Source organism: Podarcis tiliguerta (genome assembly GCF_965153285.1).
Source record: "Podarcis tiliguerta genome assembly, chromosome: 11".
NCBI lineage: Eukaryota > Metazoa > Chordata > Lepidosauria > Squamata > Lacertidae > Podarcis > Podarcis tiliguerta.
The window spans coordinates 12,131,433-12,144,391 of NC_139544.1; the positions used below are offsets into that span (position 1 = coordinate 12,131,433).

The 12,959-nt window shown below is 44.1% G+C and overlaps 1 protein-coding gene across 1 annotated transcript in view; it reads right to left on the bottom strand.

Annotated features, from left to right (window-relative positions):
• Window positions 1-9,930: 9,930 nt before the first annotated feature.
• The window catches only part of LOC310659862 (semaphorin-4D-like), a 114,880-nt gene continuing 111,851 nt past the window's right edge, over window positions 9,931-12,959 (bottom strand). The window contains 1 exon segment of the mRNA XM_083403861.1: window positions 9,931-12,323. Within this exon segment, the coding sequence (XP_083259987.1) occupies window positions 11,404-12,323 (920 nt within the window). The 3' untranslated portion in view covers window positions 9,931-11,403.

The window sequence follows — 12,959 nt, forward strand, 5'->3', positions numbered from 1 at the left end:
TGGATCCAAGTCTAGGGAGACTGAAAAAATAAATGAATAAATGACTGCGTGTTGGGGAAACTGGTTAAACCTGTGTATTGTTCCAGGAATCCAAGAAGACTTGCGGAATACGGAATGCTTGATTATCTACTTCCTGCTACTATTGGGCAATAGTCAATATCAGTTGTACCCACCGCAGACCTGTTGAAAACAATGCCCTTAAATCCATTCATTTCAGAGGGTCTACTCTGAGTTTAACTAACAGGGTATTTATTATTATGATTCACATGAAAAGCTTCCTTTGGTTAGTAATAACACTGGACTGAGCAGGAGTGCAGATGAATGAGCCTTCTGCTGTAAAACCGATGTTTCCAGAAAGTAACCCCTCTTGCCAAAACAAACCCAGCACAGGTAATATCAAATCACCTAACAAAAGCTTTGCAAGTCAGAATAAACCGAGAGGCGGCCAACGCCATCCTTCAAATTAATTTACTGCCTGTCCTATTTCTGGAGCTAATCTTAGATGAGGTCTCCCTCAAGGTCGCTGAAAATGAGATTATCAAGGATGGAAATCAAGTAGAGAGATGTGAGTAGCGGCGAAGTACGACTGCCAGGTAAGCTGCCAGGAAGAATAAAGAGCTTAGAGAATTGCTGTTGGGCTGCGGAAATCTTCAGTTGGGTACCGATTCAGTGACATTAGATGTGATCACCATTTGGGTGGCACACAAAGGAGCACAGAGGCCAGATCAATGGTCCACAGAGCTCAGTGTTGTCTAAAATGACCGTCAGCGGCTATCCAAGGTTTCTCCTGGTCCTACCTGGAGATTGAATGTGGGGTCTTCTGTAAGTGCCATCCTCCAGAGCTATAGCCCCTCCACATGTCAAAACGGAAGACATTTGGGCCAACCTAATAAAAATGCCTCACATTCCACATGCTTATCACAGTCCATCAAGGGAAATAATTGAACCAAGACTACCCTATTGCCAATTCCTAATAAAGTTGTAAACAGCAAGAGATTTTAATAACTACTATCTGTCCGTCTGTCAATGTATCATTTTTTTTCCTGTCACAAAGGAAATCTGCTAGATGAAGGCTCCAGAAGCATGAAAAGTGCATATGTGACCACAGTAAATTTTAATCTCGGAAACGAATGCAACATCTGGCACGATTCCCCCATGTTGAGCTTTGCTGTGAGCTGAACGCGTAAGGATTTGAAACGCTATAACTTTGAAGATCCTTTCATGCAAAGCAAGCATTTGCTATGGCTTCTTGTCGCCCAGGCAGGAGGGAGAACTGGCAAGCCGTGGCAGATCCCCTAAGTGGTGGGCAGGAAGTGTTTTCCCTGTGATCCTGCAAAGGCACACCCTTATCCAGCTGATGTTTGGGATAATTCATGCAATTGCAGGATAGGCTGCAAGCTGCTGTTCAGAAACCCAGGGAAAGAACTAGAAGGAAGAAATCGGGACCCAAGTTTTTTAAAGAGAGACTGCAACACAGAAGGAAACGTTTTAAACTCTTGTTCAGCAAACCCTGTGACTCTGTGGGGAAGAGATGCACAAGCAAACATAATAATGAACTGGAGCAGGAGGCTCTGTGCCTGGCCGTGGCTTGAGATAACTGAGGAACATTAAGATGCTTCTGCCGTGTCAGCTCCTGCCAAATCCAGCATGAGGGGGAGACGGCCTGTGGTCCAAGCTGGATTTTTAATGAGAGATTCTTGGACTCGAGCTTCCCTGGCTGCCCACCTCCAGATGTGCGATGACAGTCTCGGATTGCCGAACGGGGAGGAAACACTTTGCACAGCCCTCTCGTTTATTGCGCAGGAAATAATGAATGAGCCCAGGCATTAAAAATAGGCCCTGGCCTTGGTCTGTGTGGAATCAGGAACCGGACGAGATTGTATCTCTTTGAGGTAGAACATGGCCAGTATTTCCAGTACAGTAGTACCTCGGGTTATATACGCTTCAGGTTACATACGCTTCAGGTTACAGACTCCGCTAACCCAGAAATATTACCTTGGGTTAAGAACTTTGCTTCAGGGTGAGAACAGAAATCGTGCTCCGGTGGCACGGCAGCAGCAGGAGGCCCCATTAGCTAAAGTGGTCTTCAGGTTAACAGTTTCAGGTTAAGAACGGACCTCCAGAACGAATTAAGTACTTAACCTGAGGTACCACTGTACTCAAAGTGTCCCTGGCATGCTCAAGCTGCCTAAGGTGGATTGCCACTCCCCCTCTCCTTTCCCATTGCTGCACCCCATTATTTGAAGCGGTAGACCATCCTCCCCTCCATGCTGCCCCCATGTCTTTTACTACAGTGGTACCTCAGGTTACAGACGCTTCAGGTTACAGACTCCGCTAACCCAGAAATAGTACCTTGGGTTAAGAACTTTGCTTCAGGATGAGAACAGAAATCTTGCTCCGGTGGCGCAGCGGTATCAGGAGGCCCCATTAGCTAAAGTGGTGCTTCAGGTTAAGAACAGTTTCAGGTTAAGAACGGACCTCCGGAACGAATTAAGTTCTTAACCCAAGGTACCACTGTACTAACTTGCTTGTTCTTTTTTGGCTGTTGCAGTTCTGCTGCTGCTGCCCACCCTCCTGATGAACAGTGAGGTCCTTTCTCAGAGTGAGGAACTGTGGGTATCGTATCTCAGAGACTGCCTTGTGAATGCCATCATGAGCTGCCACGGTGGAGAAACGCGCTCTCTTCCAGATCCTGCGCTCAGAATTCCTCACTCTGTGGAAGGACCATCTCAGTCCCTCCTCATTGAGGAGGTGCGGTTTGTGTGTGTGTGTGTGTGGCAGAGACCCTTGCCTTGCTGGATAGCTGAAGGCGCCAGAAAAAGGTGGAACTGGAGGCTAACAACGAGGCGAGCAAAGACAACAGTATCGTTCTGTGGACCCAGGCTTCCTTGTGCCCTTGGTGAAGAGCTGTATTGGCACCTCCAAAGTCAGGAGGGAGAGATCGTGTTTCCTTTTGTGCTCCACCAGTGACTTCCTCTGCAGCCACTGGGTCTGGGTCTGCTCTGCTCCTCCTCCCCATCTCCTTCATCAGTCCATCCGTCTGTCTGCTAAACTCCCTCCCTCTGCTGGCTGCTTTCCCTTCTGCCTCCATCCTCCCTCCCTTTTTCCTCCTCCTGCTACTCTTACCTGCTCTTTCTTCCCTCCACCCACACTTCTAATAGTACCACTGGCCCACTGGGGAGGGGGCCCCACAGGGCTGCTGCGATGGCCGACACCAGCGACTGGATTCCTTCACCGAGGCACCCAGAGGAGACTATGTGCCTTGCCCAGCCTCCCAGAGCAGCAGAGTGGCCTGGGGAGCTTCTGGGTGGGCTCCTGGCCACTGTAAGATTTTTTCACCCTTGGCAGGGGCCAACCTACCCGGCCCCTAGGTATGCCCTTGAATCTGCATTCCAGTTAGAAGAATGCTGGAATGAAGTTATATGGTTTTAGCAGAAATGTCATAAAGAATTAAGTAAAAACTGATTGTTAAGGAGCTAAAGTGGAAAATTTAAAGTTAGATTGTGTTAAGATAAATTTTAGAACAAAAAATTGAGAAAGATGGAAAGGATTTGCTGAAATAGCTAACTGAATTAGAATACAAAAAAGGGAGGTGTGAGGAGGTCGATGAAACTAGTAAATGAAAGGTAAAGATATGGAAATATTGGATGTTTTTAATTTTTTCTTTTCTTTTTGTTTTTTGTTGTTGTTTCGATGTACTGTTTTTTCTGACTTTTTTCTTATTTTTGATGTATTGCTTGCTAAAAAAATTTAATAAATATTATTTCAAAAAAAAAATCAAATCTGCATTCCGATTGGGCCAGTCCTGGCCACCTTGTTCCAAATGGTTATTTATATTCCATGTCAGAAGGTTCCTTCTCTCCAGGAAGTCTATATTTAGAGAAAGAAAAAGAACCAGATAACATGGAATTGGAGGTATGTAAGGCCCACACCAGACCTACAGAGCCTTGATTTTTACAAGAAATGCCACAAGTCCACTATTTTATCCATCTCACATTCCTAAGAGCAAGAGTTGCAAAATCAGATTCTTGCACCAGTTCAATGAATCCAGAATTCACAATCCTAGACAGGGATTGAAATGACGACTCCACACAAGGAAGCATGAGAAAAATTGAGCAGAGAAGTGGATTTAGGGGCTAAATTCTCTTTTGAGGCATCTGCCTTACGAGCTGAAACTGGTGATTAAAACAGCACAGAAGAGCTTTCTTGAAAACCAGGCAAAGTCAAGTGGCTAGTGTGAAGTCTAGGTCACTTGTACCTGCTGAAAAGTACAGTGGTACCTCGGGTTTACATACGCTTCAGGTTACAGACTCCGCTAACCCAGAAATAGTGCTTCAGGTTAAAAACTTTGCTTCAGGATGAGAACAGAAATCGTGCTCCGGCGGCGCGGCAGCAGCGGGAGGCCCCATTAGCTAAAGTGGTGCTGCAGGTTAACAACAGTTTCAGGTTAAGTACGGACCTCCGGAACGAATTAAGTACTTAACCCAAGGTACCACTGTAGTTTTGTTTTGTTTTAAGGTGCATTTCACAGGATGAGAGAAGCTTATGGCTACATTTCTGCAAGGAATAAGACGGCCAGATCAGCAAGTTTCAGACTATGCAGAAGTTCCATTTTAATCACTGCCTCTTGCTATCTTTTTCGGAATTTTGGCCGAGAAGCCTAGCTGATATTGTGTTTTCTGAGTAACACCCTATCTTAAAAGAAACAAAATGAAAAAGTAACCTGATTTTGCACAGTGAGCTACTTTGTTCAATTGCTTGCTATTTTGCAAAAAGTAAAGCAGGAATCAGATCTCTCCCTACGATAAGCTGCTTTGTGAATGTTATAAACCACAAGCAAGCCGGGAAGAGTTGCCACAGCCTCGTTCAGGAATGTGAAACTGCACAGATAAATCAGGATAAGAAAACACAAGACTTGAGAAGCAAAGAACTCCGCTGGATCAGATGAAACGTCCACCCACAGCCAGCTGCTGCTTCTGGAAGTGTGGAGAGATGGAGGCTACAAGCTTCTTCCATTTCTTCCCCAGCAACTGATATTTAAGGGCGTGCTGTACCCTTAGAGGACACCACTGCTTATTTCCTTCCACTGTGAAGACTCTTTAACTCTTTCCTTGTGTTTCCAGTTCTTGTGATTAATTACTGACTTATAACAGGCGTCTGACGTCTTGTCCAAGGTCTGCCAGGCTTACTCATGAGCCTCTAGTGAGGGACTTTATCAAAAGCTCGTTTGAAGTCTCTGGATATGGGATCTACTGAATTACGTGCATCTACACATGCTTGGAGGGACGCGGGTGGTGCTGTGGGTTAAACCACAGAGCCTAGGACTTGCCGATCAGAAGGTCGGCAGTTCGAATCCCCACGACGGGGTGAGCTCCCATTGCTCGGTCCCTGCTCCTGCCCACCTAGCAGTTCGAAAGCACATCAACGTGCAAGTAGATAAATAGGTACCACTCCGGCGGGAAGATAAACGGCATTTCCGTGCGCTGCTCTGGTTCGCCAGAAGCGGCTTAGTCATGCTGGCCACATGACCTGGAAGCTGTACGCCGGCTCCCTCGGCCAATAAAGCAAGATGAGCACCACAACCCCAGAGTCGTCCGCGACTGGACCTAATGGTCAGGGGTCCCTTTACCTTTACACATGCTTGATGCTCTCATAGAAATCCAATGGTTGAAGAGGTAGAACTTCCTCGTGCAGAAGTTAATCCAGTTCTTTTTCAGAAGTCTGCTGTCCTAACTCTTCATCCTGCCTTACCCCAAAGAACCTCAAAAAGAAGTCTTAAATTGCATACCTTCCAATTTCTGGAAGTGACTGATTTTACTGTCAAACTGAATTATTATTAGAATCTATTTCTCTAAGGACTCTTTGCTATCTGGGTTCAGAGATTAGTTTTTTAGCCAGTCCACTAGACCAGGGTTTGGGGGCCCCTCAGACAAGTCTATGTAGCCTTTCTCCCTTCAGGTTGCCATTGCTAATGCCTGCTCACTTGCCCAGACAACTAGCCGGCAGACAAGGCATAGTGAGGAAAATGGGTATCTGTCATAGATGCTTCCCAATCAACACACTTTGATTTTATTTTTGCTTTCTTACATTTTAACCCATCTTGTTGTTGTTGTTTTTTACGCTGACATTAATTCTCATTGCAAATCATTTTGGAAAGAAAGGCAGGATGCAAACACTTCAAATAAAATAAAAACCCTAGTTGCTTTTATGCATGGGTTTATAAATAAAATGTGTATCACGCTCTTTGACCCCAAGGTTCAAGAACAGTTGGACTTGCTGACATCTTGTTGTATGTTAAGAGCAAGAACGCTGCAACAGCTGGTGGCAGAAAACGTGCCCGTTTAGATTTATCTAATCCTTCACTAAACAAATTCAATTAAAATGTAGTTTTGAACAGAGTCTGGATGAGTTTATAGAGGAAATCAGAATTTAAGAGCAAGTTTAGATGTTGCATTTCTCCATTCACGTCGGCAATGCAGGCTGCCAGCCTGTGCTTGTGTTTATTATGCCTGCATTGTGCATACATCAAGGAAGCCCTGCTCCTCTCCGGCTTCTGTAATCATAGCAACTGGAGAAAGCACTCAGAAAAGTCTGAAATTGCCCTAGTATCTTAACACGTCCTTGGCATACTTCTGAAATTGTGCTGCTTCAGAACAAGACTGGATGTGTATCCTAAGCTACATTTTGCAATTCTAAGTTGTGAAATCCAGCTGATGAAGCAAGACTTTTTGTTCTTCTAAACGAGACCTTGTAGAAATAATTAACTAGATCTCTGGGAAGACAGGGGAGGTGGGGGGAATACTTTTATTATCAGAAGAGGGAAGAAGGGAAGCACCAACCAAGCAAAGAAAGTTGTACCAAACTCAACATAGTACAAAAGCACATCTGATATTTGACTACGTCAATGGGCCAATTTCAGTACAGTGGTACCTCAGGTTACATACGCTTCAGGTTACAGACTCCGCTAACCCAGAAATAGTACCTCGAGTTTAAGAACTTTGCTTCAGGATGAGAACAGAAATTGTGCTCCAGCGGCGCAGCGGCAGCAGAAGGCCCCATTAGCTAAAGTGGTGCTTCAGTTTAAGAACAGTTTCAGGTTAAGAACGGACCTCTGGAACAAATTAAGTACTTAACCCGAGGTACCACTGTACTGTACCTACAAACTGAATCACAAGAAGGAGAATAGCATAGATAAGATGTTTCTTGCCATGCAGATGCAAGAAAAAGTTTAATCCACACAATATTCAACATTCCCGTTGCCCAAGATAAGACTCACACAACCTACTTCCTTTGGTGTGCTAGAATCTACAGGTGTTTAAAAAAGTATTTTTAGTAGAGAATATTATTTTAACTTCCCTTGTGCAACGTCTCAACCCTTGCACGATCAAGAGTTTGCTAGACCCTTAAAAATGTAGTATAAACACCAACAATTAGGAAACACTTGCCTGCGAGTGCTCCAGTTGGAGAACAGCCTTTTCCAAAAGTGTCATGGGCTTTGAAGACGCTCAAACTCAGGATGCAAGGGAGAAATGTGCTAAGAGGAAGGCACGCTTGGCAAATCCACACCGTGATCAACTCCCGCCCGGAAACCAATGTCCCCACTGTGGAAGGACGTGTGGATCCAGAATTGGCCTCCACAGTCACTTATAGACTCAATGTTAAAACAGTGTTTATGGAAGGCAATCTTACTCGGCTATGAGTGATCACCAAAGAAGAGGAGACCCTGGAAAATCCAGGAAAAGGTGAACCAGGCCGTGGAGAGTCCTGACTTGGGGAAACATCTAACGATTCTAACCATTCTGCAGTACCAGTTCCACACACCATTACACATAGAAAGCATCAAGCAGAACTTCATCAATAGTGTCCATATGCTTATATTGTAGCAGGAAGTGGTAATATGATTGAATCGCCATGAGCAAGCAAACAACTGCAAATAGAACCTTGAAGGAAGCAGCATTACGTTTGTAATCTGATCAGCTGGATAACCAGCAGGACTAAGTCATGGCGGCACCTGATGATCTATAATAAATCACATTAAGCAGCCCAAGGGCAGTTCTTACCAATGTACTTATGGTGCTAAGCCCTTTGGCATAATTAGAAGACACACAACAGCTACAGGGATGCAACATTTTATTTATTTCATCAGCTTGGTATGCTAAGAGCAAGCCGAGTTATGGGATAAATCTTCAACACAGATTCCAAGGTCAGAAACAAGATGAATATAGAAATGGCAGAAAATTTCATTTAACTAGATTGGAGTTTGAAGGGACAAGAGGTCATGCTGTTCAGCAATGGAACTGTACATTCTCTTCATTTAAAGAATTCGGTTTTATAGCTTTGTTTGGATTGCCATGTTCCAAAATTCTGATTTTAATTCAAAGCAAACAAAGGAAAATCACCTAACCCAGTGTTTCCCAAACTTGGATCTCCAGCTGTTTTCAGACTACAATTCTCATCATTCCTGATCACAGGTCTTGCAAGCTAGAGATGATGGGAGTTGGTAGTGAAAGAATGTTGAGATGGCTTACTTGGAAATTGCATGCCTATCCTGAAAAGTTTAGATCTGAAGAACTGTAAATAAAGAGCTGGATTATTTAAAGAACCAAAACTAAAGATCACATCCCACCAACCCACGATTTTTTTAAACACAGATTGGGAGACATACATCAACACAGCATAGATTTCTAGATGGAAAAACCGTGCTTTAGCCTTAATATGGTTAAATCCCGCAGATGAAATTTGACATAAGCCAGTTTATTAAAATTGTGAGTACAGTGGACCCTCCAGATATGAACTTAATTAGTTCTGGGGGTCCGTTTGCACCCCAAAAATTACGTAAATAGAGGCACGTTTCTGCACATGCACGCACGGCAAAACCCGGAAGTATACAATTCCGGGTTTGCCGTGGCCGTAACCCGAAGATTCCGTATCCAGAGGGATACGTAAGTAGAGGTCAGACTGTACTTGTAAATACAAAATTCCTGAAAAAGACGCTCTCAAATATACAGCACAAATAAACTAAAGTTTGGCAATATTTTTTGATCTGGAAAATGTTTCCGAAATGTCATTAAAGTTGCGGTAATGCTCCTATTTCCTGTAGCCACGTACGAAGGAAAAGACATTGGGGACTGATTCTAATGACTGACGTAAGAGAACGTGTTAGAAGGGCTGCTTTTAAACTCTGTGTGTACAACTTGCAGGATGCGTGAGGCCCTTCCAAGCTGACATCACTGATTTCTGCTGCCTGGGGAGACCCTGCACCCCCATTTTTTGCCACCCAACAATGCTGCCTGTGATGGGAGGAAGGACCGCAGTTTCCCATCCTCAGCACAAACCTTTTTGGAGCCCTGACCTCTCTTGCCATTCGACTCCCTGGGCTCGTGCAGAAAAGAAGTTAAAGCAAATGCGATTTGGTGAATGCAACCTGCAGGAATGGGTAACAGCGTCCTCCGACTTACCCGTAGCTTGGCAGAAGAGGAGGAAGGTGGTCTGGGCACCCACGCGCCGGATCTGGTCACTTAGGAACGGTGGCATCAAGGTGACTGTGGCAAAATCTGCGCTAGACCAAACATCAGGCTGGGGACTGATGGATGGAGGACGTGAGTCACTTTCCATACAGGACAAAGAGGAGGAACCAGTAGGAGGGAAAGTTATGGGAGATGAAGCTGTGGCCGAAGAGGACAGAAGAGGAAAAAGAAGAAGAAAAGGGCACTAAGGAAAAAGGTTCTAAGAACATGCCAAAGAAATAGTTTGCAAAGGAGGGGGGAAATGAGCAGCGAACATTTAATCAACAGAAAGTTCCTTCTTATTTCTGTTTTGAGACAAGGAGCAGGAAATCACACCTGTTCAAATCTTACAGCGAGAAAACCCGCTAAGGCTTCTGGTTTTTTTTTAAAGACAAGTTATTATTGCTCAAGGACAAGGATGAAATACAATGAACTTCAATATTTATTTCCTTATTTTTTCATATATACAGAATCAAAAATAGAAAAATAAAAGCAAAAATGAACCATACAAAATCTAGAACAGTTTACACTAAGACCATCTAAGGTGTGTGCTGGGGAAATATTTCAACAGGAACAAAGGAAAGGAAAGGACTTAGGGACATGTTGCCTACTCAGTCGTCTCTATTTCTAACCATATTTACATGAGACACAAAAGACAGCGAGAGACAAGGATTTTTAAAAACTGTACAGCACAAAGGAGTTTTACAGACAAATAGTGCCGTTGTTGAGTCCCAGAAGAGATAAAGTGGTCGACCCTTTGGGCAGTTTTCTGCTCTTCTCTGGTTTCTTTTCTCCAGTTGCCTTTTTGGAAAACATTGGTGGAAGTTGTGAAGAAACAGTGAAAATATTTGGCAAAGTTGATTATGGGGGTGAGAGAGGTTGGAGCCCTATTGCTTCCCAACTGTGGAGAAAAATTACAAAATGCATGACATCCTCTACAGTCTCTTTTGAGAGGTCCATCGCATGTTTGCCAAGTTCCGCACTGTATCTCTGAAACAGAAGCATCTCACACTGCTGCGGTTCAGTGACTACTGTTTGTCCACAATAATCCACTTTTTTAAAACCTTAAAACAAATCCATAAAATCAGTTAATGTGGCAGTGTCCAACTACATCTTTTTAACATCTTTTTTCTAAAGCTAAACTCCCCACAACCCAAAAATGAACATTAAGCTCTCAAAATGATTACCATATCAACGCCTCAAAAAAAAGGGGGGGGGGAGAGACATTTAACCGAAGCTTATCCCTGAGAACCTTATGCAACTCTAGAATACATCATATTCTAAAAAGGTACACAAACAATTTTGGAAAGATCCAACATTTCTTTCACCAGCTAAAACTACCAGACAAATGCATTAAAATCACTAGATGCAAAGAAATGTCCCAATCTGGACAAAAAGGCTATTATTTACCAATCTGATAAACTAAACATCATTTCCAATTTGGAATTAAACTGAAATTAGATTTTTAATGGCAGTTAAATACGTGCAGGCAGGAGCTACTGAAATCCTTTTTGGTATGGCTCTGCAACAAGAGTTAATTTTACCTTCTATGAAAAAGAGGGATTAATCAAAATAGTCAGTATGTGCAAGTGTTAAATGATCCTTGGCTGGGGAGCAGGGGGAGGGCAGCATAGAAGCTCACCGTGTGAAACCGTAACTGGCCATTTAAAATAAAGAAGAAACACGTAAGAAATAAGTGTGTAACAGAACCGTTTTCAGAAAATGAGAGATCTCTCTCTGCTCTATCCAGGTGTGAAATGACAATGTGTCACTTCAAAAAAGCTGAGAACACGTAGCCCTTTCTGGCCCAGTTATCACATCTAAAATGTTTTGTGTTCGAAAACAAACGATTCAGAATGACAGTACTTTCATTAGGGGAGGTGGGGTTTTTCCTCCTTTAATCCCCCTCGGCATCCGAGTCAGCAAATTTCAGTTCGCACTTGACATCAAAAGGTTTGTCCTTGACTTCCTTGTAAGACTGCGAATGGTCCTCATCGTGTTGAACATGGCCGTTTCCATAGTCGGCTTCAGTCTCGTATCCCGTGTCATGTGCCGGTTTTGGGTGTTCCCCGCTTTGGGTCAGGAGACTGCCTGGCTCCACCAGGGTCTCCTTCACGCTTTGCTCACAGTCAGAGAAATCAGCCTTGGTCTTCTTCTTCCCAAGCAACATAGCGGAACGAAACTTCAGGCACTGGTCCGGCAGAAACCCTTTGTAACAGTTGTAGGCAAACAGGCACAGGAAGAGCACGAAAAAGAAGAGGAAGAGGAACATCAAGAGGGAGTTATCGTTGGACCTCAGAAACATGGTCTTTGCAGAGACCTCGGGAGGCGAGTTCAAGAGCTCGACGTCAGGTGCAGTGCTCATGAGGGTGGGGACAATGGGATTCGTCACTATCCTGGACGTTGTGACTGGTACCACCGGGGAGGTGGAAGTGTGAGCGGCCGGGTCTTTGATAACGACAGTCGGCATTTTGGCTGCTTCCGCGTTGCGTTCCGTCGGTGTGGTTGGCTGGGTGGGGCTCAGAGTGGTGTGCTGGACTTTCCTCAGTTCCAAAACATGTTTCGCCAACACTTGCGAGAACTTCTGGTTCTTCACTTTTTCTTCCGACAGGCACTGATAGATGCCGCTGTCGCCCTCCGACAAATTGAAGATCAGCAGCGCCTTCTCCAGCAGCCGGTACTTTGGACTTTCCACCTTGAGCACATCGTCCTTGAATTTCCAAACCACCTGGGCCAGGTTGGACTTCTGAGAGCATTTTAGCTCTGCAGTGCTGCCATGCTTGAAAGTGTGCTGCAGATAATGCTCTCTTACTTTATCTGGAACAGCAAAATAAATGTAAACGAGAACAGAAATGAGTTTTCTTTTCGGTGTGGGGAGCAGGCCAATTCAGCCATGCAGGCATATACTGGAAAAAAACTACCAGCTCACAACAAGTGTCACGCTAGCCTGAAACAACAACACTTATATACTCATCACAGGGTACAACTTACAATGGATGTGTATTTGTCTAGGATAAAGTGGTGGCATTCCTAAGTATCTCTGGAACTGCTTGCTAAAGAAATTTGTGCAATTAGGAAAGAAATTTGTGCAATTAGTGTATGATTTGTGTACGGGGATGAGGGGAGTAACACATGAATGCTGCTCTAAGCCTTAAGTGTTAAAATCTGATGTTCAGTCATCACAGGAACAAAGACTGCGTACACAGGCTCATCCCAATAAAATGAGCACAGGGGGGGAAACCCAAACCAACCCAAAAAGTGCAAAACCTCAAAAAATGAATGATCTGGAGTCATAAACATTGCTGAAATATTTAAGTGCAACTACCTTTTATCTGAAATACTGCTTTGCGTTTAAATTCCTTTGCACGAAAACACAACCGCCTGGTTCACACAACGCAGTAAGCCAAACTATGGCTTTCTGAGACCATAGTATCTTCCGAGTCTGGCAGGGTT